The sequence below is a fragment of the Arachis ipaensis genome, chromosome B02 (assembly GCF_000816755.2).
Source record: "Arachis ipaensis cultivar K30076 chromosome B02, Araip1.1, whole genome shotgun sequence".
Classification (NCBI taxonomy): domain Eukaryota; kingdom Viridiplantae; phylum Streptophyta; class Magnoliopsida; order Fabales; family Fabaceae; genus Arachis; species Arachis ipaensis.
In genome coordinates, this window is record NC_029786.2 from 60,836,057 (window position 1) to 60,863,655 (window position 27,599).

The 27,599-nt window shown below is 36.2% G+C and overlaps 2 protein-coding genes across 9 annotated transcripts; both read right to left on the reverse strand.

Annotated features, from left to right (window-relative positions):
- LOC107628351 lies at positions 10,282–12,554 on the reverse strand. 7 transcript variants are annotated; one of them, XR_001617733.2, is made up of 6 exons: positions 12,441–12,554; positions 11,768–11,887; positions 11,567–11,683; positions 11,110–11,412; positions 10,707–10,788; positions 10,282–10,619 (listed from the first exon to the last, which is right to left on the reverse strand). XR_001617733.2 is itself a non-coding variant. In XM_021115856.1 (3 exons), the coding sequence occupies exons 1-3, from the start codon at positions 11,054–11,056 to the stop codon at positions 10,412–10,414; spliced, it is 333 nt and encodes a 110-aa protein (XP_020971515.1). In that variant the 5' UTR covers positions 11,057–11,103; the 3' UTR covers positions 10,282–10,411. The 7 variants fall into 7 exon arrangements, 1 of the variants encoding a protein (XP_020971515.1); XR_002357515.1 differs by having other exon boundaries at positions 11,110–11,683; XR_001617734.2 differs by having other exon boundaries at positions 11,110–11,683; positions 11,762–11,887.
- LOC107627284 (glutathione S-transferase T1-like) lies at positions 12,577–13,655 on the reverse strand. Of its 2 annotated transcripts, XM_021115857.1 has the most exons (5): positions 13,549–13,655; positions 13,395–13,468; positions 13,256–13,316; positions 12,842–12,976; positions 12,577–12,677 (listed from the first exon to the last, which is right to left on the reverse strand). In XM_021115857.1, exons 1-5 carry the CDS (start codon positions 13,614–13,616, stop codon positions 12,671–12,673), a joined length of 345 nt encoding a protein of 114 aa, XP_020971516.1. In that variant the 5' UTR covers positions 13,617–13,655; the 3' UTR covers positions 12,577–12,670. The 2 variants fall into 2 exon arrangements, with proteins under 2 accessions (XP_020971516.1, XP_020971517.1); XM_021115858.1 differs by lacking the exons at positions 12,577–12,677; positions 12,842–12,976 and adding an exon at positions 13,017–13,168.

Consider the following 27,599-nt stretch of genomic DNA (forward strand, 5'->3'; position numbering starts at 1 on the left):
GCAAAAAGAGTATGCTTAAGAGCTCTGGACACCTCTAATTGGGGACTCTAGCAAAGCTAAGTCACAATCTGAAAAGGTTCACCCAGTTATGTGTCTGTGGCATTTATGTATCCGGTGGTAATACTGGAAAACAAAATGCTTTGGGTCACAGCCAAGACTCATAAAGTAGCTGTGTTCAAGAATCAACATACTGAACTAGGAGAATCAATAACACCATTTGAATTCTGAGTTCCTATAGATGCCAATCATTCTGAACTTCAAAGGATAAAGTGAGATGCCAAAATTGTTCAGAAGCAAAAAGCTAATAGCCCTGCTCATCTAATTAAGACTGATCTTCATAGATGTTTTTGGAATTCATTCTATATTCTCTTTTTTTTTATCCTACTTTGTTTTTGGTTGCTTGGGGACAAGCAACAATTTAAGTTTGGTGTTGTGATGAGTGAATAATTTATACGCTTTTTGGCATTGTTTTTAGTATATTTTAGTTAGTTTTTATTATGTTTTTATTAGTTTTTAAATAAAAATCACATCTCTGGACTTTACTATGAGTTTGTGTGTTTTTCTGTGATTTCAGGTATTTTCTGGCTGAAATTGAGGGACCTGAGCAAAAATCTGATTCAGAGGCTGAAAAAGGACTGCAGATGCTGTTGGATTCTGACCTCCCTGCACTCAAAGTGAATTTTCTGGAGCTACAAAAGCTCAATTGGCACGCTCTCAATTGCGTTGGAAAGTAGACATTGTGGGCTTTCCAGAAATATATAATAGTCCATATTTTGATCATGATTTGATGGCCCAAACCGGCGTTCCAAGTCAGCATAGAAATTCTGGCGTCAAAACGCCAGAACTGGCATAAAAGCTGGAGTTAAACGCCCAAACTGGCACAAAAGCTAGCGTTTAACTCCAAGAAAAGTCTTTGCACGTGAAAGCTTCAATGCTCAGCCCAAGCACACACCAAGTGGGCCCGGAAGAAGATTTCTGCATTAATTACCTATTTCTGTAAACCCTAGGCTACTAGTTTTCTATAAATAGGACCTTTTGCTATTGTATTTTCATACTTTGATACACCTGATCATACTTTCATAGACCTTTTCATGTTTGGGGGCTGGCCTCACGGCCATCCCTAGACCCTGTACTTATGTATTTTCAACAGTGGAGTTTCTACACACAATAGATTAAGGTGTGGAGCTCTGCTGTTCTTCATGAATTAATACAATTACTATTGTTCTTCTATTCAATTCACGCCTGCTTCTTCTCTAAGATATTCATTCGTTCTTCAACTTGATGAATGTGATGATCCGTGACACTCATCATCATTCTCACCTATGAACATGTGCCTAACAACCACCTATGTTCTACTAGCAATGGCTTGAATGCGTATCTCTTGGGTTTCTAATCTAAGATTAGAACCTTCGTAGTATAGGCTAGAATTATTGGCGGTCATTCTTGAGATCCGGAAAGTCTAAACCTTGTCTGTGGTATTCCGAGTAGGATATAGGAAGGGATGACTGTGACGAGCTTCAAACTCGCGATTGTTGGGCGTGTGACAGACGCAAAAGGATCAATGGATCCTATTCCAACATGATCGAGAACCGACAGATGATTAGCCGTGCGGTGACAGCGCATTTGGAACATTTTCACTGAGAGGACGGGAAGTAGCCATTGACAACGGTGATGCCCAACATAAATCTTGCCATGGAAAGGAGTATGATTGGTTGGAAGAAGGCAATAGGAAAGCAGAGGTTCAGAAGGAATAAAGCATCTTCATACGCTTATCTAAAATTCCTACCAATGAATTACATAAGTATCTCTATCTTTATTCTATGCTTTATTCATCTTTTAATTATCAATCCTCCATAACCATTTGAATCTACCTGACTAAGATTTACAAGATGACCATAGCTTGCTTCAAGCCGACAATCTCCGTGGGATCGACCCTTACTCACGTAAGGTATTACTTGGACGACCCAGTGCACTTGCTGGTTAGTTGTGCGAAATTGTGACAAAGTGTGATTCACGTTTGAGAGCTCCAAGTCTTTGGCACCATTGTTGATGATCACAATTTCGTGCATCAACAACATATGTGCAGTTAAATTCTAAATTAGATCTTGTTTTATTTTATTTTCTTTGCGTTCCTTTAGTTGGTTCAAATTCCTTCTTTTGTAGTTTTCTTTATTCCTAGTTGGTTCAAATTCCTTCTTCTTTAGTTTTCTTTATTCTTCAAGGTACGTTTGATCTTTTCTTATTTGTATGCCGATAAGAGGAAGAAAGAATGGTGGAGGACGCGCATTTAATGGAGGACAGCACTGGAAGGTGAAACAACTCGACTCCCAATTTAGAAGACCCAACGTCAAGCTAGTGATGTTAAAAAAACGCTTGTTGGGAGGCAATCCAATCATGATTAGTTTTCCTTTTCCTTTCCTTTTCTCTTTGTTAAGTCACATTCTTAGGTTGCATTTTTCTTTCTTCCTGCATGCATGCATCATTTAAAATTTTGTTTACGTATTTTTAATTAAAAAAAGGAAGAGTGAATGCCGGCTGGCCAAGTATGCACGCCGACGTCCATGTTACCAAAAGAGAGGCACGCCCGGCGGCCACTCCAAGAAGCCTGGCATTTGAGTGTCCAAAAAAGAGCCACGCCCAACGTTCAACATGAATGCCTAGTGTCCATTTGTGCCAAGGAAGGCCAAAGCCAGGGTACCTCCAAAGTCAAACCATCTCTTCATTTAGGCATTTTTAGATTCGTTCCATGGAATTTTTTTTAAATCAATTTTTTTTAATTAAAAAAATTTATAATCCTTATTTCTTTTTTCTTTCATATTATTACATGCAAAACGATTTTAAACTTTGTTTCTTTAATTCTTTTTTTAGTTCTTCATTTTTAAACTTCAAGTAAATTTTTTTTTTCAAAAATTGCATGCATGATCATCCTTTTTTTGTTTTATGACTACCACTATTATGTCTTTTTCCCACTATTTCCTGCCTTTCTTGCCCAAGCAAAACATGCATCCTTATACACTTAAAACATTTAAACTCAGAGATTTGGCTAAACTCTAAGTTTGGAATTAGTGGTTGGAGGAAAAGCAAGGCTTTAGAATGCAACAAGAAAAAAGTCCACCGTAACAACGAAGATGGTAATAATGAATAAATTTTGTAGCTTTATTTCTTTCTTGGTGGTTACTTATTTCTTTTCCCTTTTTTTTGTTCTTTTTCTTTGTTTTCTTTTCCTTTTCCTTTTCCTGCATGCATGGCATATTCTATTTACTTTTTTTTAATGCTTAAACTTGTAACCTGTATGCTTGTTCCTCCAGTAATCATCACTTTCTATGGAGGATATCTTAATGAAAAGATTGACTAATAAATTCAAATGAAAGTGGTGGTGCTTAAAAGAGGTGGTTACATTTTATGAATAAGAAATATTTGAATCTTAAGGAGCCAGAAGAAGTATCTTCAAAATAAAAAATTTAAGAAACTATTATGAGAATTCAAATAAATTCCTTGGAGCAGTTCAAAAAAATCTGGAAAGATTAAAAAATCAAAAGTTACAAGGCTCTAAGCACGAATGACTAGGGCACAGTTATGTGCTTGTGGTGTTTGTGTTTCAAAGAAAGACTTGGACAAGTAGATCCGAGGGGTGCTTTATCACTCAATAACTTGGGCCAACTGTACTGGGATTATTGATTGAAAGTCTGCTTTAAAAGTTGCCTTATAATAAAACATTTAGAAGTCCAAAGAGGCTCTAGGCATTGATGTATGAGAAAATAAAACCTTAGTTATGTGCTTGTGGGGAGATTGTGCAAATGAGAGGCTTGGGGATTAGATCCGAGGGGTGCTTTATCACCCGGTAACTTGGGTCAACTGGTCCAGGATTAACGATTGAAAGGCCATTAAGAGTTGCCTTGCGACAGAACCTTTAGAGTCAAAAGCCTCAAAGATTTTTTCCCAAATTAAAATATCAAGTAACTACCTTCAAGTCATATAAGCCCAAAATTCTCATAATACAATTCATATCTCAGTTTTTAGAAATTTCCAAATCTTAAGTATGCAAGATTCATCAAGGATAAAAGAAGTCGAATGTAACCACAAGGGTTATATAAATCCCACTTTTGCCTTAGAAAAATTTTATTTGCAAACCCTTCAATTCTTTTCATTAAGTTAAACTCTGTTTACTTTTCTTTTGCTTGAGGACAAGCAAAGTTTTATGTTTGGTATTGTGATGACATTTCATCTTAAGCGATTTTTAGGGTTCTTTTTCATTTATTTTCTTAGGTCTCAATCTAATTTCTTATGTTTTCTAATGGAATTTCATGAATAATCAAATATTTGGAGTTGGGATACTATTTTTGTATTTTTAGGAGTTTTTGTCTCAAAAACAAGTAGAAAATAAAGCTTTATACAAGAAAAACACAAGTACGGTTTAAGGGTAGCAAAATTGTGTCCTAAGTAGAAAAACTATACCCAAAGGGAGAAAACTGGATCCCAAACACACAAGCCCAGCGTGCATGTCCACAAGCCCAGCGTACAAGTTCTCAACCTTAACCTCTTTATAGTCAGATGTCATGACTTGAGCTATAAAAGTCCAAATGAGGCAGTTCTAGTCGCGTTAGAAAGCTAACGTCCAAAACTTTAGAATGATATGCATATGTCTATAGTGGATGTTTAGTTTTATCCACCCACCACCATCATCTTTTAGATGTGAAAAATAGCATCCCAGACTTCACCGTGCATGCCCGTGATGCAGAATTTACAATCCACAACTTACCGGCAAGTACACCAGGTGATATCAAGTAATGAACTCATGGTGAGTGAGTGTCAATCTCATGGGATTAACAGATTAAACAAGCAATAGTTAATCGATTAATCTAGACAGACAATCAAAAGTGGGTTTTTGGAAAGCTTTAACGTAAATAGTGAGGTAAACAAGAGCAAACAGTGAATAGTGTGATGAATCCATATTTGAAGATAAATTTTAGATTGATTTGAGTGGATTTCATCATATAAACCCACATTTATTCATCCCAATAGCATACTTTTGTGTTCTCTCCCTAAGTTGAGCTTAATTGTGAAAAATGCTATTTTGTGCTTAATTTAATCAATTTTATCCCACTTTCATTCCATTCGATGCCTTGATGATTTTGATGAGTGATTTCAGGTATAATAGGTAGGAATGGCTTGATAAGAGTGGAAGAAAAGCATGAAATTGGGAGAAAACATGAAGAAATCAAAGGAGAGAAGCATTTCAGTGTGTGCCTACGCACACTTTTTGTGCCTACGCACAAGGGTCAAAATCAGCACCTGTGCCCACGCACAGCTCTGTGCGTACGCACGGAATGGAAATCAACAAGTGTGCCCATGCACAACTTCTGTGTGTATGCACAAGTCCTTGCCCGTGACTTCATTAAAATGTCACGTGGCTCACGATTTGAGGGGTTTTTTAGCCCATTTCTAAAGGCTTTGATGCTTACAAGGAGGGGCAAGCAACTATATATGATACCATACACTACCATACATTATACAACACACTTAGGATAGTTTTAAGGTAGTTTTAGGTTAGTTTTCTCTCAATCTTTCTTAGGTTAATTAGGGTTTATATTTCAAGTTTACAATTCCCAATTTTAATCTTGGATTCTAGCTTAATTCCATTGTAAGTATTTCTTTAATTTTCTCTTTTATTACACTACTTGTTCTACACTTTCTTATATTTCAATTTACTTTATCAATACATATATAATTTTGCAATTTTGATTTCTAGTTGGTTGATTTGATGATTGTTGGTTATTTTATGTTTGTGTGAGTTGCCTTTGTTGATTTTGATCATTTGTGGTTCATAGCTTTTATCATTTTCTCAATTTTGCCATGTTTTATGATTATGCCTACCATATGTTTGATGAAATGCCAATTTTAATTATGGGGTAGATTTCCACCCATTGGCTTGGGAAAATGAAATTATGGAATACTAGAGTCATAATGTTTGACATTTAGTGATAATTCTTGGATTATTAGTTGTTATTGTTTCCACTAACGCTAGTAACTTACTAAGGTAATTAGTAAGTTAATTAGGATTTATGGATTAATAACAATTATGCTCACTTGACTTACTCTTCGATGTTAAGGGTAGACTTAGTGAGATTAATCCATCATACTTATCATAGTTGTAGTTATGGGAAGGAAGAAATTCCTTAACTCATCCCAAGTCAAGGTTCTATTTATGTTTTGAACCACTTTTCCATCAATTTTGAGTCTTACTTGTCTATATTACATACATAGTTCTTTTATTCCTTTATTGGTTTATTAATTGCAATTTCGAATCGTTCTTTAATTCCTATATTTTGTTTGCTTCCATCATCAAAACCCCCTTTGCTTTCCACAACCAAAATTATGCGCTCTTAGGCATTAGTTCCTGGGGAAGACGACCCGAGGTTTTATTACTCTCGGTTATAATATTTTAATTTGAGAATTTAAACTTTGATGGTAGGAGTTGGTTGTCGGTTTGGTCTATACTTACAACGGAAGTTATTTTAAGTGGAAAAATCCAAACCGGTGTAAATTCTCATCCATCATAGTGAAAGATAATATGATTAAAGGAGTTAAGATTTTAGAGATATTGTGACTTCCAGACCAATATTTTTCACTTTCCACCATGATCATGTAAAGATACAACCATGGCAAATCATCAATAATCAAACCCCAATCCCTTGATGATTTAATTTCTCTTTAGCCTAATTAATCACTAATCCCTTAGTCAATCATTTAAGGAAAGAGTTAAGCATGTTCATTGATTTATATGCCACATAAGCCATAAGAATCTTCCCTAGTTGATTCAATGTCACTTATCAAGTATAGTTTCAAAACTTAAGAGCCGTGAGAATAAGTTTTCAAGCTTAATTCAATTAATCAACTTTTCCAAGAAGTTAAAAGAATTCAAGTGAGAGAAAAATTGTTTTCCAACACATTCAAAACCTTCTCTTAAGAAGATATCAATGCATTAATCAAAGGTAGAAAAAGCTAAAATATTAGTCGATAGGAATCAACAAAGCTCCTAACCTTAACCAAGGAGATTAGTTGCTCATTTCTTCAGAGAAAACCTAATATTACGAAACATAAAAAAGTGCTGAAGAAGAGAAGACGGCAGTAACTTCTCCCCTTATATATTAACCATAAAAATAAGTTTCAAATGCAGACTTCAAACATAATCAAAACTAAAACAGAATCAAATCTTCTTCATAAATGTTTTCTTCTCCGCAAAGATCTCCCCCCTTTCTGTTTGCCAATCTTCAATTAGTGATATCATTGGTGGGCTTTTGATTAACCACCAAAATGCTGAAGAATTGGAGACATAGTGGCTTTGTTTAAGGCCCCTGGAGAGTGTCCTATGGTCTCACATTACACGTGAAGACCATTCTTAATTTAATTTGCTCTCTGTCTCAACCACGTTGCACATGAAGAGTCCCACATTGTACATGGTCTTGATTTCCTTCAATTGTTGCTCCTATTTTGCTCCAGCCATTACACGTAGGAAATCCTACGTCCCACGTGAAAGTGCAATCATGCGTATGCATGATAGATGAATACGCATGACTCCTCGAAACTCTTCTTGTGCATGCGTACACATGATAGACAATGTCCCATGTGAAAGTCTTCACGTCCCACGTCTATGCTTCTATGTCCTACATTGAATTAGGGGTCATTCGTATGCATGGGGGATACGTACGCATGACTAAGCATATTCCACCACTTGTGCGTATGCATGGGTGATGCGTACGCAGGACTTCCGTTTTGGCATTGGATGCCAATACTCCCACGTCCTACGTTGAAGTGGTCTAGTGCCCTTGGGAGGGAATTGTTGGTTTGGCATGGCATGCTTGCTCTCCCACGTTGCACATGGAGCTTGATTTCAACATAGGGAGCTATCGGTTTAACCCAGAGAGCTTTCTGTTTTCTTTTCTATTCTTGCTCTTCCTTTCTCAAAGTGTTTTTTGGCCTCCTATTCTATTCTATATCTAAACATAGACGCTCAGCGTGCCTTATTAGAAGCCCGACAGGTAGCTCCCCTGAAGGTGTAATTGGGGCACACACCCAAAGTCCTCTATAAAAGCCCAGTGTGAAGACACTTTACAAACTCCTAGGATGTACCAATTAAGGCCGAATCTCAATCATATACATCATTAGAAGCCTTGATCACATCCAAAAGATTGAAGACTCTAGAAGATTAGTAATTAATTCTTTTTAGAAACATGAATGATTTGGTTGTTAGGATTTATTTCTAGATTAGGATAGTTTTGAATTTGAATTCTAGAATTAGGATACAAATAAGTGAACCTTATTCATAAAAAGGGACATTCCGTTCCTCACCACAGTTTTCTACTTGTTTTTCTTTCATTCCGTGGGTAACTAAATCCTCTGTCAAGGGGTTAGGAGCTCTGTTTATATTTTCTAAAGATTATTAATCTACATTTATTTTATTTTGATGTCTTGCATTGATCTGCTTTATGATTGAGTTATTTGTTCTTCATTTGGATTATAGGTATGGGAAGGGATGCTAATCCCTATTGAATTCTTTTATTATAAATAAAAGATTTAACATTTTAATTAAAGCTTGAAAACCCTTTCACATGACTCTTTGAGTTCAACTAGGAATAGTGGTTCAAATTAGTGTGCGACACATGCAAGATTTTCAACACTTTAATTTTGAATAAGTGACATATATTTTGGATTAGAACAACTTTTTAAAATTGTATTTTCTTCTGAGGTTTAACTGGATAGGACTAGCTTGAATACATGACATATAATTTGACCTAAGGACTACTTTTAAATTTTATTAGGAACTAAATCAATTTTTGTGCTTAAACTCTTTAATTAATTAACTGACATCTATTCGATTAAAGAGAAACTAAGGAATCAAAGAATTGGAAAACAGTTACTAAAGATTTATCATGAAAGATCTTTGCATACTTCAAAATAAGTAAAGAAGGTTTGGTTTTCCTAAGAGCATAAACATCTCCGAAGCTCTTGATTCTCACAATCATTGTATTTTCTCAATCAACATCCAAGTTCATTGTCTCTGAAGCACTCAAGCACTCAAGATTCCAAGCAAGATACAAGTTTTTCCCTCATCAATCTAGGTTATTTTTATCTAATTAGGTATTTAAACTAATATTTGCTTGTTCAATCCTTTAATCTTCATGGGAATGATATCCACTCACCGTGGTATTACTTGAACGATCTAGTGCACTTGCTAGTATCCGTGAGCTTTAATTTTTGCTCCTTAAGCGGCTAGCCAGCGTTTCACACCAAGAGTAGGCCGAAGTCACCCCATCTTTGGGCCTCCAATTGGATTTAACACTCCTTAGTTTTATTTCCTTTTGTAATCTTTATTTACAAACAATATCTTTTTTTTAGGTCTAGCATTTATTACTAGGATTAGTGTAACAACCAAGATTTTCGAGTACGCGAGATCTTTTCTGAAGGTACAGATTTCTCCGGAGGATCAGTAAGGGGAGAACCTCTGCTATATTATCAAGCATCTCAATCCTCATTGTCATTATGTTATCTTTAACTCAGGACCTTAGTTGAGACAAGCCCAACAATGCAATCACGAAGAACCTAGTTTTTGAACTGTATCGATTAGCAGTTTTGATTTTGGTTTTCGTAAATAATCTCAGTTTGACGAACCGGACTTGATTCATGAGAGAACAGAGATAAGAGTATAATATTATCATTATATGAGTATTAAAAGCTACTTGAATGATATTATAATCACAACTAGAAAATGGATTAATACAGATAGATTTACAGACAGATTTAGTCTTTATTACAGACAGATTTTTCGTTACAGACGGATTTTGTCCCTCTGTAAAAGCCTCGTTGGAAATTATTTCCGACGGATTTTTATTCCATCGGAAAATTTTTGATGGATTTTTACCAGTTACCGACGGATTTTCCCTCTGTAAATTCTCCATCCATTTCCCAAAGGCGACAAACTTTCTAACGGATTTTCCGTCTGTAACTACAGACAGATTTACTGACGAATTTTTCATCTGTAATTACAGATAGATTTTCCATCTATAATTTGAACCTTGGAAAATCATCTCACACTCTGATTACAGACAGAAAATCTGTCTGTAAATCTGTCAGTAAGGTAAAATAGAATTTTTTTTTTAGATTTTTTCAATTACAAAATAAATATAAATTTAATACAAATTTTTATCTAATTTGTATTCAAATATTTACAATATTTCAAAAAATAAACAAATTTATCGTATTATCAAACTAAACGAAAAGTACTATAAACAAGCAAGTCATAAACAAACTAAAATATTAATGTTTGCATTGTAATTCTATAACCAAATCAAGAAATATAAAAAGAGACATGTAGGAGTCAAGTTTGCTGAATCTAGACCGAAATTTACATATTCTAATTCTTCAATTCAACATCATCCTTAACACTGCTTCTTTGCTTCATGGAGGCAAGTTTGTTGGATCTAGACCGAAATTTATTGAATCTTTCTATTTCTGGTTGAAATGCTAAAATATCCGTCTCAAACTCCCAATAGCATACAAAATTTGTTATTCTGTAGGTTACTAATTTGGGCACACAGTTTTTCTGCTTCTTGCTGGTAATACTGCAAAATATAATGTAATTTAGTTAATATAATGATAATTATGGCTATCATGGGATATATATAAAATAATATGTTCTATACATATACCTAAGCATTAATCTCGGAAGCAGGTCCAGCACCAGATGAATCTGAACATGATTTCTTATACCTATCAATAGTTGCTTTGACACTGCAATTTATAATAGTATTATTTGATTAATTGATGTACATTATTGAATATCAACATTCTAAAACCTAATAAACAATTATCAACCAATCAGAAGGGCATGACTAGTACATTATCTGAATCCTACTAATCAAATCAAATATATGAGAATTAATTACACAAATCATATAAGAAATTCTATAACTTGGTATGTATTTACTATTTATCAATATCACTGAGTGGGCTAACCTGAAAATTTGAAGAAAGGAAAAGGAGTATTGTGAGCAAGCATAGGCTAATAAACCATAATTCTATTATTATATATTATGAAGCATAAGCACTTACACATTTTTTCTTTATAAGAGATCCTTATAGGAGAAGACAGGGACCCCAAAGTATACACTGCAACTCTCTGGTTCTGGATTTGAGTAAAGAACAATATTGCGTTTTGCTTTGCAACGCCATAGAATCAGCAACAACCCAATTATAATAAAGAGCGGAAGTGCAATCCCTACAAGAAACTTCCATGAGTAAGTGGTCTACTATTCAATTCTTGGTAGCACCCTGTTTTGAATAAAATCAATTAGTTATATTCGAACACAAGGTAAGTGTGCTTGTGCATTCTCTTTGCTTCAAGCTTAAAGGACTCTGGTGTAGGCAGGAGGTTTAAACATATTAAACAACTCATTTTTATATCTGACAATTAAAGCTTTTTGATAGGGAGAGATGATGAGCAAAGGCAAAAGGAATGGCAAAAGTCCAATATGATCATTTTGCATATTTCTGTAACAACATAGCATACCTTACCACCTGGCAGGAGCTGCGAAAATGCATGCCAGTCAAACCGAGGAAATAAGTGAGCTAACACAACATGACCAGCTTAATGAACAGCAAGTAGTCTCTTCTTTTCAACAGATACCTAAATTACAGTAATGAGTTCAATATACAAGATGTTTTACTATCACCAATTTAGAACGAGAAGAACTAATGGTAATACACGTACACTTTCTTCACATTTCTGTTGCTCTTCCTCAATGAGAAGCACACCCATACCCTCAAGCAGTTGTTTTTCTAATACATCAACAATGTCCTGCTGGGAAATTTTTGAATGCCCTTTCCTCACCTGCAGCCAATAATAGAAGCTTTAATTTTGCATCTTATCTTTGCTTACTAATACAGTCACAGAGGGAAGAGCAGCAAGGGGAATTTACCATGTAAACTGCATACAAGATGACCAGAAGCTATGCAAGGATTTGATTATGGCTATTCATGGGTCTAGCCTTTCATAACTACTACTAGCACTCAAAAACACTAGGTTAAGGCTTTGTTTCTCTATAACAGTTTCCTACTATAAATGAAAAATACATGATTGTCAATTCTCATAAATTGAATGAGAAGATTGGACTATGCTCCAACTCACTTCGAGCCTTCTCAGATTAAAAAACAAATAGATGCTACAGCCCTTAAATGTTTTGTAATGCATCAATTCTATCATTTGTACATTAACTCTCCTTACCAAAAACCTATAGTTCTTAACCGTGATTAATAACATTCCCTTCAACTACAGACATATTAAAATCACACTGAAGACACCACCATGATGTTGCATACAGCAGGTCTAAATCTGGAAGTTAGTAGCACAACAAAGAATAAAATCAAATATAGCAGAAACCCACCATCATTATTGCTGCTTCATTGACAAGGTTTCTTATATCTGCTCCTGAGAATCCAACAGTTCGGAAGACAAGCTGTTGATGTAAAAAATCAATGTATGAGTTCAATGGAAAAGAGAGAAGTAAATTTAAATAGATAAGCAAGTTGCTTTCCAGAACTATGCACACCAAAAATTTGGACTCTTTGCTTGGCATCAGGCAAACCAATGTATAGTCTTTGATCAATTAAGCAATCAAGAACTGTCATTGAGTTGAGGAAGAGAAGAGGCTTTAATTCACAACAATTATATGAACATGAAAATGCAGTGTCTGAAGAGAAAACAACATAAATGAATCAATTAAATAAATAAAAAAGAAAATAGTAAGAATTGAAGTAGAAGATGATGATGGAGAAAGAAGAATACCTCTTCCCTATGTGTTGCTCTCTCAACAGCATCAAGGTTCCTTCTTGAAGAAGCATTCTTCCTTGCCACCACACAATCCACAGAAGCAGAAGCATGATCTGATGTGAGTCCAATTCCAGGGCCACACCATACATCCTGAAAAGAAGAAGATTTTTCGTTATTTAAGTGACGCAGATGTGACAACTAAGTACCTAACACTGTGGTCATTCACATATTTGTGGAGTCATAAGAAAATTATTGTGATTAAATAAGTGAAAAGGGGATAATACCAACCAATGATTAGCAATACCAGGAAAGGCAGAAGCAAGATAGATAAGAATTACGTGACTGCCAAGAAGAAAAGAACACGTCTAATTGAAGTTCAAATTCATGGAAATGATTGAAAAAAATGAAGTTGAAATAAGAAGGAAGTACCTCTCGAATAGCTTGAACCTTCCATCAACAATAGCAGGGAGTTTCTTGAAAGGGTTGATAGCTAATAGAGACGAATTATGGAGGTTTAATTAAAGAGGTAGATAAGTGTCTTCGGAAGCATAGTAATTGTAACGATTACCTGCAAATTCGGGAGATAACTGCTGTCTTTTGGAGATTTCAACTTTAATCTCGTTGAATTCTATTCCATTAACTCTATTGAGAAATTAAGCATTAGCAGTAGTAGTAGTAGAATTCAAATTCTAGAAAAGAAATACAATGTTGAATTGAATTACTTGCAGAAGATAAGAACGGCACGAGATGGCTGGGACATGCGGTCCGCATACACCTTCACCTTCAACATCTTTTCCTTTTTGCTTTCTTTCTATCTATGCCTCAACACCAAAAATTGAAAAACCATGAGGAAAAGTGTTTCAACAATAAATTTTAAATTAAACTAATTAATAAAATCAGAAAAAACAAATCTAACTAAACATAATCTAATCAAAACCTAAAAATCCACTAATCAGAAAACAAATCTAACTAAACTAATTACGAAAATCAAACTAACTAAACAAAATTAATTAAACTTAACAGAAATTAAAAAAATTTTGAAACCAAAACCTGGAAGCATTGACTAGAGGTGATGATGGCTGCGGCGCTGAGAAGATATGCGAGCCAGATCTGAGTGGGGATAAAAAGAGAGAGAGAAAGGCGCGGCGGTGGTGGGGACAGATGCTGCTACAGGTGGCGCCGGTATGCTAGAGCTCACCTGAGATGAAGAGAACAGGAGCTTGAGCTTGATTTGTTCTGCGAATGACAAAAAACGAGAGAGACAGGGGCTGTGTTCTACTGGTTCATTGTTTAAAAGAGAGGAGAAGAAGGAGAAGGTAGCTGCTGTGGTTAGGGTGGTGGTGGTGGCGCTATGAGTGAGGAAAGAAGAAGAATAATCTCGTGCAGGACGGAGAAGCTCATTGAAGGAGAGAGGAACAACTCGTTTGATCTGTGATTTTGTGTATGTGAAAGGAGGTCGATAGGGTGGGGATGAAGTTAGGTCTAAATTAAAATTTTTCGATGGAAAATTTTAAATTATAGATGGATTTTTCGTCTATAATAATTTAATAAAACGCAGCATTTTGTCTATTTAATTAAAGACGGATTTTCCGTCTGTAACTATTTCCCACAAAAAAAATTAATTTTACTGACATAATTATCGACGGATTCTATTTTCCGTCTGTAATTTATGCTAATTCATTTTTTTTTGTTTTCCGACAAAAAAATCCCTCTGAATTTCCGTCTGTATTTCCGTGGGATAAAATCCGTCGGAAATATCCATCTGTAATAACTAGTTTTCTAGTAGTGAATATTACCTGGTCAGTTTTTGTTAAAAACAGGTGATCAGTTTAACCGGGTTCACAATTTACTGGTGCAGCTTAGCACTAGTACTCTCTGATGACTTTAGCAATGCTAAGGCTTCATCATACATGTTCTATTCTCATATTAAATATGTTACTAGTGTCATTAATGCTAGTAGCTCAGAAAAGAACTTTTAGAGATGTTTTTATAAGTGTTCCGATACATCTAGTTTTAGTAGTTATACACATGAGATATTTTAATAGAAATAGGGATACGGAAATAAATGGAATCAATAATGGGAATAGAGTTGAGGATGGGAGTTGCTTTGCCTTTCAGAATTAACTCCGGTATTATTGCTCTCTTTGCTTGTGAGTGATTTCTTCAATAGCAGGCTGTATGTGATTGTGATAAACCACTATTTTGTGGTTTATCTTGTGCTAATTTGAATCGTTTTTATCAATTCTTTGCTCACTTATTCATATAATTCATATGGTTTTACAATTCCTTCCTAATTCTGTGATATAGTTGAAAACATCTTTCTTGGGCCTTTAAACTGCTAATTTTAATTATCCTTTATTACCATTCGATGCCATGATCTGTGTGTTGAGTGTTTTCAGGCTTTATAGGGCAGGAATGGCTTAGAGGATGGAAAGGAAACATGCAAAAGTGGAAGGAACGTGAAAAATGAAGTTTTGAGAAGCTGGCAGCAACACACACGCATGAGCGACGCGTACGCGTGCCTAGCACAGAAGCCAAGTGACGCGTATGCATGACTGACGCGTACGCATGATAAGGAATTTCGCCAAATAACGCGCACGCATGACTGACGCGTACGCGTGACATGCGCCACGTGCAGAAAGTTGCAGAAAGCGCTGGGGGCGATTTCTGGGCTCCTTTTTGGCCCAATTCCAAGCCCGAGAACACAGAATAGAGGCTGCAGAATGGGGGAATCAAGAAAAAACACACTTCTCATTATTCACAATTTTAGGTTTTAGATGTAGTTTCTAGAGAGAGAGAGGCTCTCTCCTCTCTCTAGGTTTTAGGATTTCTCTTAGTTTTAGGTTTATGTCTTCTCAATTCCAGGTTTAATGTTCCTTTAATTTAGTTTCTCTTCTACTTTTATTTATTCTAGTATTCTAGTTTGTTTATTTTCCCAATTTGGTTTATGAACTCCATGTTAGATTTGATTTCTTTATTTAATGCAATTTGAGGTATTTCATATTTTGGTTTTAAGTTAGATTTTTATATTCTCAGCTTGAATTGAGTGATTGGAGACTCTTGAGTTATCAAACTCCTTTGTTGATTGATAATTGAAAGTTGTTAATTGACTTGAATTCCACTAACTCTAGTATTTCCTTGGGAGTTGACTAGGACTTGAGGATTCATATTGATTTATCCATTTGACTTACCTTCATAGTTAGAGGTTGACTAAGTGGGAGCAATGAACAATTCTTATCACAATTGATAAGGATAACTAGGATAGGACGTCTAATTCTCATACCTTGCTAAGAGTTTTCTTAATTATCAATTTACTTTCTTGCAATTTACTTTTCTTGTTCCTTTTTCAAAAACCCCAAAAAGATACTTTTCCATAACCAATAATAAACACACCTCCCTGTAATTCCTTGGGAGATGACCCGAGGTTTAAATACTTCGGTTTAATTTTATTGGGTTTGCTTTGGTGACAACCAAATTTTTGTACAAAAAGATTCTCTGTTGGTTTAGATACTATACTAGCAACGAGAACTTATTTGTGAAATTCTTTACTAGCAGAAATCCGTTTGTCAAAATGGCGCTGTTGCCGGGGACTTACAAACGTGTGCCTTATTATTGGTTATTGTAAATATTTGCTTTTTGCTTGTTTGCTAGTTTTTGTTAGTTTAGGAATTAATTGCTTATTTTTACTTTTTTTGTTTTTATTTTTTTAGCTACTATAAACTCTCACCCCCTTTGGCTTTGAGTTTGGTTACAACTATGTTGCAGGAAGAGGAAATTATAATGAGAATATGCATCAAGGATGGGAAAATCAAAGATGGGAGGAGCCACAAGGATCTGATCAACCCTCTTGGCAACAACCACCTGCAATGGACTATCAACCACCATTCTATGATGCATAACAAGACAATGGTTATGGTGGACCTGATAAACCACTATTTCATGGTTTATCCTGTGCTCAATTGAGTGGTTTTTATCAACTCTTTACTCACTTATTCATACTATTTGCATGGTTTTATATTTGCCTTCCTAATTATGTGCTTTGATTGAAAACATGCTTCTTTGGCCTTAAGTTCCCTATGTTTAATCCTATCTTATTACCATTAGATGCCTTGATATGTGTGTTAAGTGATTTCAGAGATTACAGGGCAAGAATAGCTTAGAGGATGGAAAGGAAGCATGCAAAAGTGGAAGGAATACAAGAAGTTGGAGAAATTGCTAAGCTGTCCAGCCTGACCTCTTTGCACTCAAACGGCTATAACTTTAGCTACAAAGGTCCAAATAATGCGGTTTCAGTTGCGTTGGAAAGCTAACGTCCGTGGTTTCGATTTGATATATAATTTGCTATAGCTGCCCCAAAGCCAGGCGACACGAACGCGTAGATCACGCGGACGCGTGACCTGGCATAAATGCAATCCACGCAAACGTGTGGATGACGCTTCCGCGTCACCTTGCCGCGACCTGAACGTAACAGAAATTGCTGGGGGCAATTTTTGGGCTGTTTTTTGACCCAGTTTTTGGCCCAAAAAAGACAGATTAGAGGCTATAAAGTGGGGGAATGCATCCATTCATGAACATGTCCTCCATAATTCACTTTTCATAATTTAGATGTAGTTTTTAGAGAGAGAGGTTCTCTTCTCTCTCTTAGGTTTTAGGATTAGGATTCCTCTTAAAGGATTTAGGATTTCAACTGCTTCTTAGGTTCAATGTTCCTTTTATTTCTTTTCCCAATTTACTTTATGAACTTTTCCATGTTAGATTTGAATTTATGTTTAAACGTAATTTGATGTGTTTCAGATTTATGATTGCTTTATTCTATTTATGAATGCTTTCAATTTAATTTAGATGTTTTCTTCCTTTTGACTTTGGTTAAGTAATTGGTAACGCTTGAGTTGTCAAACTCAGCAGTGGTTGAAATTGGCAGATTACTAATTGATCTAGATCGCTCTAAAGCTAGTCCTCCCACAGGGATTGACTAGGACTTGAGGATCAAACTAATTAGTCCACTTGACTTTCCTTTGCTTTAGTAAAGGTTAACTAAGTGGGATTAAAACCCAATTCTCATCACATCTGATAAGGATAACTAGGATAGAACTTCTAATTCTTATACCTTGCCAAGAGATTTTATTATTGTTAATTTATTTTACTTGTCATTTAAATTACCTGTTCCTTACTTTCAAAACCCCCAATTTACAAGACTAATAACCAATAATAAGAACACCTCCCTGCAATTCCTTGAGAAGATGACCCGAGGTTTAAATATTTCGGTTATCAATTTATTAAGGGGTTTGTTACTCGTGACAACCAAAACGTTTGTAAGAAAGGATGATTGCTTGGTTTAGAAACTATACTTGCAACGGGAATTTATTCTAAATTCTAAACCGTCAAGCATCCGTTCTTCAAAATGGCGCCGTTGCTGGGGCATTGCAAACGTGTGCCTTATTATTGGTTATTGTAAATATTTACTTTTTGATTGTTTATTTGTTTTTATTTTTTGTTTTTATTTTTGCGTTTTCATAAATTAAGAGGTTATTGATTTTTTATTTAGTTATTAAAATTTTTTTCAAAAATTTGTTCTTCGTGTTCATCTTGACCTTCAAGTTGTTCTTAGTTGTTTTCTTCATTTTGATCTAAAAATTTTAGGTTTGGTTTCATTTTATTGTTTTTCTCTTTCCTAATTAAATTCAAAAATATCTTTTCTCTTTATTTTAATTGGATTTTCGAAATTTCCTTTTAAAAATTTCGATTTTTATTTTAAAACTTTTTTTATCTTATCTTATCTTAGTTTTAAATTTCAAAATTCAAATATTTTTCAAAAATCATATCTTTTTCAAAATCTTATCTTATCTTATTTCAAAAAATCAAATTTCAAATTTCAATATTTAATTTTCAAAATTCAAAATTCAAATTTCAAAATTTAAATTTAAAAATTTTAAAAAATCAAATCTTTTCAAAATTTAAATCTTTATCTTATATTATTAACTTTTTCAAAATTCAGAATTCAATATTTAAGATTCAAATTTCAAATTTAAAATTTCAAAATTTCAAAATTCAAATTTTAAAATTTAAAATTCAAAAATCAAAATTCAAAATTTTAAAATTCAAATTTCAAATTTCAAAATTTTAAATTTCAAAATTCAAAATTTAATTTTCAAATTCAAAATTTAAATTTCAATAACCTTTTAATTTAAAATTATTTTTTTTTTTTGTTTTTAATTTTTATTTGTTACTATGAACTCTCACCCCTTTGGCTATGAGTCTGGTTACAATTATGTTGCAGGAAAAGGAAATTACAATGAGAACAGGCATCAAGGTTGGAACAATCAAAGATGGGAGGAGTCACAAGGATTTGATCAACCCTCTTGGCAACAACTCCCTCCAATGCACTATAACCAACAACCATTCTGTGATGCATACCAAGATGATGATTATGGTGGACCCCCTTGTAGTTACCAACAAGTCCCGCCATATGCTTATGAACCATCTCCTCAACACAACTCTGGACCACCATACTTACAAGCCCCTTACCACCAAACACCACCATATGACCCTAACCTATATCCACCATACCAACCACCATATGAACCACACCCAGAACCACCATCTCAATATTCACCATCCCCATATCCTTATCAAGAAGAACCACCTTCCTACCATGAACCCTTTCTCCAAAATAATGAACCCTCCTATCCACCCCAACCTCCATTGGATAACAGTGCCCTTAGTGTTATTCTTCAAGGGCAAGAAAAGATGAATAAGAGTGTGCTAAATTTCGCGGCCGCCTTAGGCGAGTTAATAAATCAATTAGCTTCTCAATATCTGAGCACTCAAAGTACTTACATGGCTGCATATGGAGAATCAAAAGAAGAGCGTAGCATGAAGGAGACACTAGAAACTTCGGTGGACAATGAGGAACACGGCTTTGTATTGGAACAAGTGGAGGAAGCCGTAATAGTTCCAGAGGAAGAAGTGGTTGCAGACTTAGGAGATGCTGAACCTCCATGGGAAAGTCAGGTTATAAAACCTCCTTCCAAGGCGATTGAAATTGATGCTGAGGAGGGTGTACAACCTCCAAGGCATATCATAGTTGAAGACTTGGAAGAGGTTGGCCAAGAGATGGAGATTAAAGAAGAAGAAGCACAGCCTCCCATGCCCTTGGTGAGCAATGAAGAAGAGATTGAATTGGAAGAAAGCTACCAAGAGGAAATCAACAAGAAGACGGGTGCAAAAGCAAGGTTTGGGACCCCGGAATTCAGTCTAGAAATCAACACTCTTGGGGTCATGTCAGTTGCTTTAACCTGCTTGAAGGCTCTCTGCGCCTAGTTTGGAATCCCCGAGGCCATTGGAAGTCCAAGCATTGGTGGCAATTTCAGGATGAGTTCAAGCACAAGCCGCCATGACAAGGAGCTCACCAAATGTCCAACTTAAGGACTTTAACTAAAAGTGCTAGGTGGGAGACAACCCACCATGGTCTGATCGTTCCTTTTTTAGTTTTAATTTTATTTAGTTTTGTTTGTTTTTGAATTTTATTTTATTTCATTGAACCTGGAATTATTCATAACATCTGCATACTGCATTCTACATTTTGCATTAAAAAAAAATATGCACGCCAAGCGTCGCTGACGCGTCCGCGTCACAAGTGCATTGGGAAGAAAAGAAAATTGAACAGAGAGTCACGCAAGAGCGTGGCTGGAGGCGTGCCTGTGGCACAAATTGACCCATGCGACTACATCGCTGACGCGTCTGCGTCATTTGCGAAAAATGCCTCTCATGCGTCCGCGTCACCCACGCGAACGCGTGCCCTAAAAATCGACGTAAAAAAGGTGAATGGCAGCAAGTTGTGATGGAGTGGGGCTGGAACCGCGCTAGAAGCACAAGCCCCACCACACGAACGCGTGCCCCACGTGTCCGCATCATTTTTCAAAGTATGGCCACTCAAGCGATCGCGTCGACCACGCTACCGCGTCACCCAGATTTTTGGCAAAATGCATTTAAAACAGAGAGTTGCGCGACCGCGAGGCTGCCCTCGCGCTAATGGCATAAATCACTCCACACGAACGCGTGATCCACGCGTCGGCGTCACTTCATAGAAGCGCTATCCGCGCGAACGCGTCACTCACGCGTCCGCGTCACATGCGGCGCACAGCTTATCCAGATCAGTGCCAAAAATCTTGTCTTTTCTTCCGTAATCCTAATTTTTTTCTTTTCCCTTCTTATTTCTTTCTTCTTCCTTTCTTACTTTCTTCTTCTTCATCTTTTTAACTTCTCATCTTTTTTCACCTCCATTCTATTTTATTTAATTTATTTGCATACTTTCATTCATTACATTTTAATTTTGTGCATATTTTTATTTTCTTTTCTAAATTCATTATTTTTCCTTTGGTGTTGAATTTTCTTATTTCACTATTGCATCTTCTCTGGGATTATTTTAGGTGCTTAGAGACTTGTTTTATTCTGGTTAGGTAATATTATTTAAATCAATGCCAATCTTTTATTCCTATTTTAATTTTGCATTGACATGAATTTACATTAACTCTCCTTACCCACACTCTCCCTTATTGTTGCAAAATTTTGCACCACTGGTATGCCAGGTGCTTTTATTGTTTTCTCACTTGCATGTTGTAGCTACCACGTAATTGAGACCCTCATTATTTGGCATTAACCAACCCATGTTCTATTTGTTTTTCATCTTTGTTTTTGGTTACTTTTCTTCCCTTTTTCTTTCAGGATGGCCACCAGGAAGAGAACCGGAAGACGTTTACATGGGAGAGACAAACAAGTTCCTACGCACATTCCTTGATGAGAAAAGCGTCAATTGAAGCAACCCGTCCACTTGCACATCTTAGCATGCACCGAGGACGGTGCGATCTTTAAGTGTGGGGAGGTCGATACCGATCTCCATGGGTTAGTTATTTTCTTCTCAACACAAATATTTTATTTTCTTTGTTCATTGTTGCATTTGCATATTTATTTGCATGTTTGTTTGATTTTATGCATTTAGTTACTACTTAGTTGAAGTAATATTTTCTTTTTCAAGAAATTTTTATAGTATTTCACTAATTTAAATTAAAAACTTTTCTATTAAAACTTGTTTGAAGTTGTATTTGGAACATAGTTTAAAAAGCTAAGAACACACAACCTGTGAGATTTTGAGCTTATTTATATGGTTACATTATTTAACCATAAATTTTTATTCTTGTGTGTTTTCTTCTCTATGATTGCAATCTTTGCTTTGTTCTATTCTATATGTCCAATATTTAGTGTATTTACATGCTTGCATATGATTGAGGCCATTACTTATTTAGCTCACTTATGCCAAATAAGCCTACCCTTTAAATCATCCTTGTCAGCCACTTTGAGCCTTGTAAACCCCCATTTATTCTATATTTTACCACATCACTAGCCTTAAGCAGAAAAATAATTAAATATCCTAATTGAATCTTTGGTTAGCTTAAGATAGGGATTGTGTAACAATTAATTGTGGGGAAACTGTGGGAATATGGGTTAATAAGGGAATGTGTTATGTTTTTACCATGATAAAATAATGGAAATTTGTGTACCTACTCATGTGAAACTATAAAAAATTAAAAATCCATGTGCATTGATAAGCCGTGTTTATTTTCATGTTCAAAAAAAAAATAAAAAAAATATATTCAATAAATAAGTAAATAAATAAGGGGAGAAAATTACCCCAATGCTAAGTTTAATAATGAAAGATCAATGCACATGTGATAAATTAAAAAGAAAAGTTGATACATGAGTATGTGATGCAAAAGTGGGAATTTTAGGTAGCTAGGTATGAATTAGAATTATATAGAGTATATGTATGTTAGGTGAAAGTTTAGGTTAATTAAAGATTCAATTTATAGCTCACTTAGCCATATCTATATACCATCACCCTTACCTTAGCCCCATTACAATCTTGAAAAGACCTCATGATGTTTGCATTGGTACATTAAATTTTTGTTGATTGGTTAGATGAAGAACAAAGTTTAGAAAGCATGACTAGAGAAGAGTAGAGTAATTAACCCTAGACACTTGAGAGTTAGAGTGATATACACTACCAGTAAGGGTTCAATGCTTAATTCTATGTTCCCTGCTTTCATGAGCTATCTTCTTACAAGTTTACTTGCTTTTTATTATAAGATTTGAATTAGTGAAATCTGATTTATGTTTGTCTTGAAGAGCTTATTTACTTTTAACCAAGTAGATAGAAACATCTTAGCATGTAGTTGCATTCATATAGATAGGTTGCATTGCATACTCTCTATCATTCCTCTCCACTCCTTTATAGCTTCTCTTGAGCTTAGCATGAGGACATGCTAATGTTTATGTGTGGAGAGGTTGATAAACCACTATTTCATGGTTTATCTTGTGCTCAATTGAGTGATTTTTATCAACTCTTTACCCACTTATTCATACTATTTGCATGGTTTTACATTTGCCTTCCTAATTATGTGCTTTGATTGAAAACATGCTTCTTTGGCCTTAAGTTCCCAATGTTTAATCCTCTCTTATTACCATTAGATGCCTTGATATGTGTGTTAAGTGATTTCAGAGATTACAAGGCATGAATGGCTCAAAGGTTGGAAAGGAAGCATGCAAAAGTGGAAGGAATACAAGAAGTTGGAGAAATTGCTAAGCTGTCCAGCCTGACCTCTTTGCACTCAAACGGTTATAACTTTAGCTACAGAGGTCCAAATGACGCAGTTCTAGTTGCATTGGAAAGCTAACGTCTGGGGATTTGATTTGATATATAATTTGCCATAGCTGCCCTGAAGCCAGGCAACGCGAACGCGTGGATCACGCAGACACGTGACCTGGCAGAAATGCAATCCACGCAAACGCGTGGACGACGCTTCCGCGTCACCTTGCCGCGACCTGAATGTAACAGAAATCGCTGGGGGCGATTTCTGGGCTGTTTTTGACCCAGTTTTTGACCCAGAAAACACAGATTAGAGGCTATAAAGTGGGGGAATGCATCCATTCATGAACATGTCCCCCATAATTCACTTTTCATAATTTAGATGTAGTTTTTAGAGAGAGAGGTTCTCTCTTCTCTCTTAAGTTTTAGGATTAGGATTTCTCTTAAAGGATTTAGGATTTCAACTGCTTCTCAGGTTCAACGTTCCTTTTATTTCTTTTCCCAATTTACTTTATGAACTTTTCAATGTTAGATTTGAATTTATGTTTAAACGTAATTTGATATGTTTCAGATTTATGATTGCTTTATTCTATTTATGAATGCTTTCAATTTAATTTAGGTATTTTCTTCCTTTTGGCTTTGGTTAAGTAATTCGTAATACTTGAGTTGTCAAACTCAGCAGTGGTTGAAATTGGCAGATTACTAATTGATCTAGATCGCTCTAAAGCTAGTCCTCCCACAGGGATTGACTAGGACTTGAGGATCAAACTAATTTGTCAACTTGACTTTCCTTTGCTTTAGTAAAGGTTAACTAAGTGGGATTAAAACCCAATTCTCATCACATCTGATAAGGATAACTAGGATAGAACTTCTAATTCTTATACCTTGCCAAGAGATTTTATTATTGTTAATTTATTTTACTTATCATTTAAATTACCTGTTCCTTACTTTCAAAACCGCCAATTTACAAGACTAATAACCAATAATAAGAACACCTCCCTGCAATTCCTTGAGAAGACGACCCGAGGTTTAAATACTTCAGTTATCAATTTATTAAGGGGTTTGTTACTAGTGACAACCAAAACGTTTGTAAGAAAGGATGATTGCTTGGTTTAGAAACTATACTTGCAACGGGAATTTATTCTGAATTCTAAACCGTCAAGCATCCGTTCTTCAGGACTTCTCCGTGACAATCAACACCCACCAAAATATACCTATGAATCCCCTCCTCAACATAGCTTTGAACTACCATACTAACAAGTACCTTACCACCAGACACCCCCATATGACCCCAATCCTTACCCACCATACCAAGAGCCATATGAGCCATACTTCGAACCACCACCTCAATATACACTACCTCCATATCCATCATGTCCATATCCATCAATTCAAGAGCCTTATGATCCTAATCATGTTGCCCAAGAGACACAAGAGTCAAGGGATCGTCTGACGGAAACAGTGGACCAATTTCATGCAACCCTTCATCAATTGGAGCGAGTGATAAATCGATTTGCTTCCCAACATTTGGACAGTCAAAGAAGCCCCATAGCTTCATGTGGAGAATCTAATGAAGAACGTAGTATGAAGGAGACACTAGAAACTCCGGTGGACAGTGAGGAGCATGATTTTGTACTGGAACAAGTGGAGAAAACCGAAATTATTGAAGAAGAAGAAGTGGTTGAAGACCTAGGAGATGCTGAACATCCATGGAAATCCAGAGCTATAGAGAATTCTGCCAAAAAGTTTGAAATTGATGTTGAGGAGGAAAGTGCACAACCTCCAAGGCATGTACCTTATGAAGAATTGGATGGAATAGATACGAAAGCAAGTTCCCTTGGTGATGATGATCATAGATCAAGCCCTCCTAGTGATGAACTTGCATCCGCAATTGAACCCCTTGAGCTTGAATACCCTTCCCCAAGTGAATATGAAGATGATGTGGAGGTAGACTTCTCTCAACCTCCAACTTATGACTTGAGTGATGGGGAACAAGTAGAAGATTTTGATCAGGATGCGGTTGTAGTTGACGAGGTTTGCAAGGAGGTGGAAGAATTTACAGAAGAGTACAAGGGAGTGGAGCTTGCAAGACCATTGGAAACACCTCTCCCAAGGCCATTACCATCCAATACAACATTCAAGTGGGTAAAATTCTTATCCTCAACCCTTACGTTCCCACTTGAATATGGTTTGCTTGAAACAGATGGCCAGCTTAGAGCTCTTTGTGGCTTTAAGAGTAAGAGGGAGATAGTTAGTGATAGGAGTTGGCATGCAAGGTTCAATATAGTTCCACGCTCCAAATTGAAGTACAAAGATTGGTATAGAGCTCGATTAAATGGGTCTCAGAAGATGCTTGGGTATCTCAGTGAGAATTCAGCTTGCATACCACCTGGTTGGAACAATGTAGATCAAAGCGAAGACAGGTGCAAAAGCAAGGTTTGGGACCTCGAAGTTCATTCTACCAATCAACACTCCTGGAGCCTTGTCACTTGCTTTAACTTGCTCGAAGGTTTTATGTGCCTAGTTTTGGACCCCGGAGGCTATTGGAATTGCAAACATTGGTGGGAATTCCAAGATGAGTTCAAGCACAAGCCACCATGACAAGGAACTCACCAAATGTCCAACTTAAGGACTTTAACTAAAAGTGCTAGGTGTGAGACAATCCACCATGGTATGATCGTTCTTTTTCAGTCTTCGTTTTATTTTGTTTTGTTTTATTCGTAGTTTTATTTTATTCTATTTTTCTTAGTGTTCATTCATAATGTCTGCATCAGCATCTGCATTTTGCATTCTGCATACTGCATTAAAAAAAAAAACACGCCACGTGTGCGCGTAGGCCACGCGTGGGCGTCGATCCCAAATCGGCGTCTCCATCCAACGACCTGAGAGTTGTGATGGAATCGTGCGGCTGGTGTGCTATAGGCATAATTTGGCCCACGCGTACGCATCCCCGACGGGTACGCATCAATTTTATTATTAGCACCCCACGCGTGGGCATGTGCGACGCACACGCGTCGCATGAAAAATCTAGCCCCCTCAATTCAAACAGAGAGTTGCGCCAAAATGACGCTGGAGTCGTACGTTTAGCACGATTTCGGCCGATGCATACGTGTGCTTCACGCATACGCATCATCTGCATTTATCCCATTTCACGCGTACGCGTCAACGACGCGTACGCGTCAACGTATTTTTCTCCCATCCATGCCCAGGCGTGATCCACGCGTATGCGTGGATTTAATTTTATAACTACCCCTGACGCAAAAACCCTAACTCGCGTCATCTACCCCTCAACGTTCCAATTCCTCTCTTCCCTCCATAACCACCACTCACCCTCACCACCATCACCTTTGCGCAGCCACTGCCCTGCGTCACCGCAAGGCTCGCCACCACTACCGCTACTAGGCGGTGCCATCGTCTTCCTCCCTTTCCATTTTCCAACACCCTTCTCTTCTGCCCTGTTCCAGGTTCCCCTTCCTCTATGGCTCTGTTTAGTTACTACTTTAATTAAATTTTTGTTTGTTCATTCTAGTTAGTTTAATTAATTACTCTGTTTGTTAGGATTAAATAGAAATACATGTTGTTAGGTAGCTAGATTGTGGTTAGAGGATTCTAGGTCTGATAAGTGCTCCGTTCTTGCTGTTTGAAATTATCTGATTTTCACCATTGCGTTGCTGTTGATGTTGCTGGCTTGCTGTTTCATTGCTGTTTGATACTGTTTTGCTTCATGACATTAATTCACATAAGTTGAATTTGTTATTGCTGACTAACATTGTTGCTCTGAGTTCATATAACATGCTGATTACTGCTCTTTTCTGAACTGCTTGTTCTTGCTACATTTGTGCCATGTTTCAGCCTTTACTTTGTTTCTTCTCAAAGAAAGCATGCTGCCTGCACTCAATTGGTTATGAAATCACTGTTTATTGCTATTTTATTGGCCCATTCACTTAATCCCTATGAATCCCCACATGGTTATAGTGTTTTTAATTGATAATAAATGCTTAGGAAATCCAAACTGCTTGATTAAGTTTAGGACTCGCCAGCTGCTTTGTTTTGCTTCATGATGCCTGAGCCATATGAATTGTCTTGTTCTTCATGCTAATTGCCAAATATTAAACTTCATATGAGCTTGAC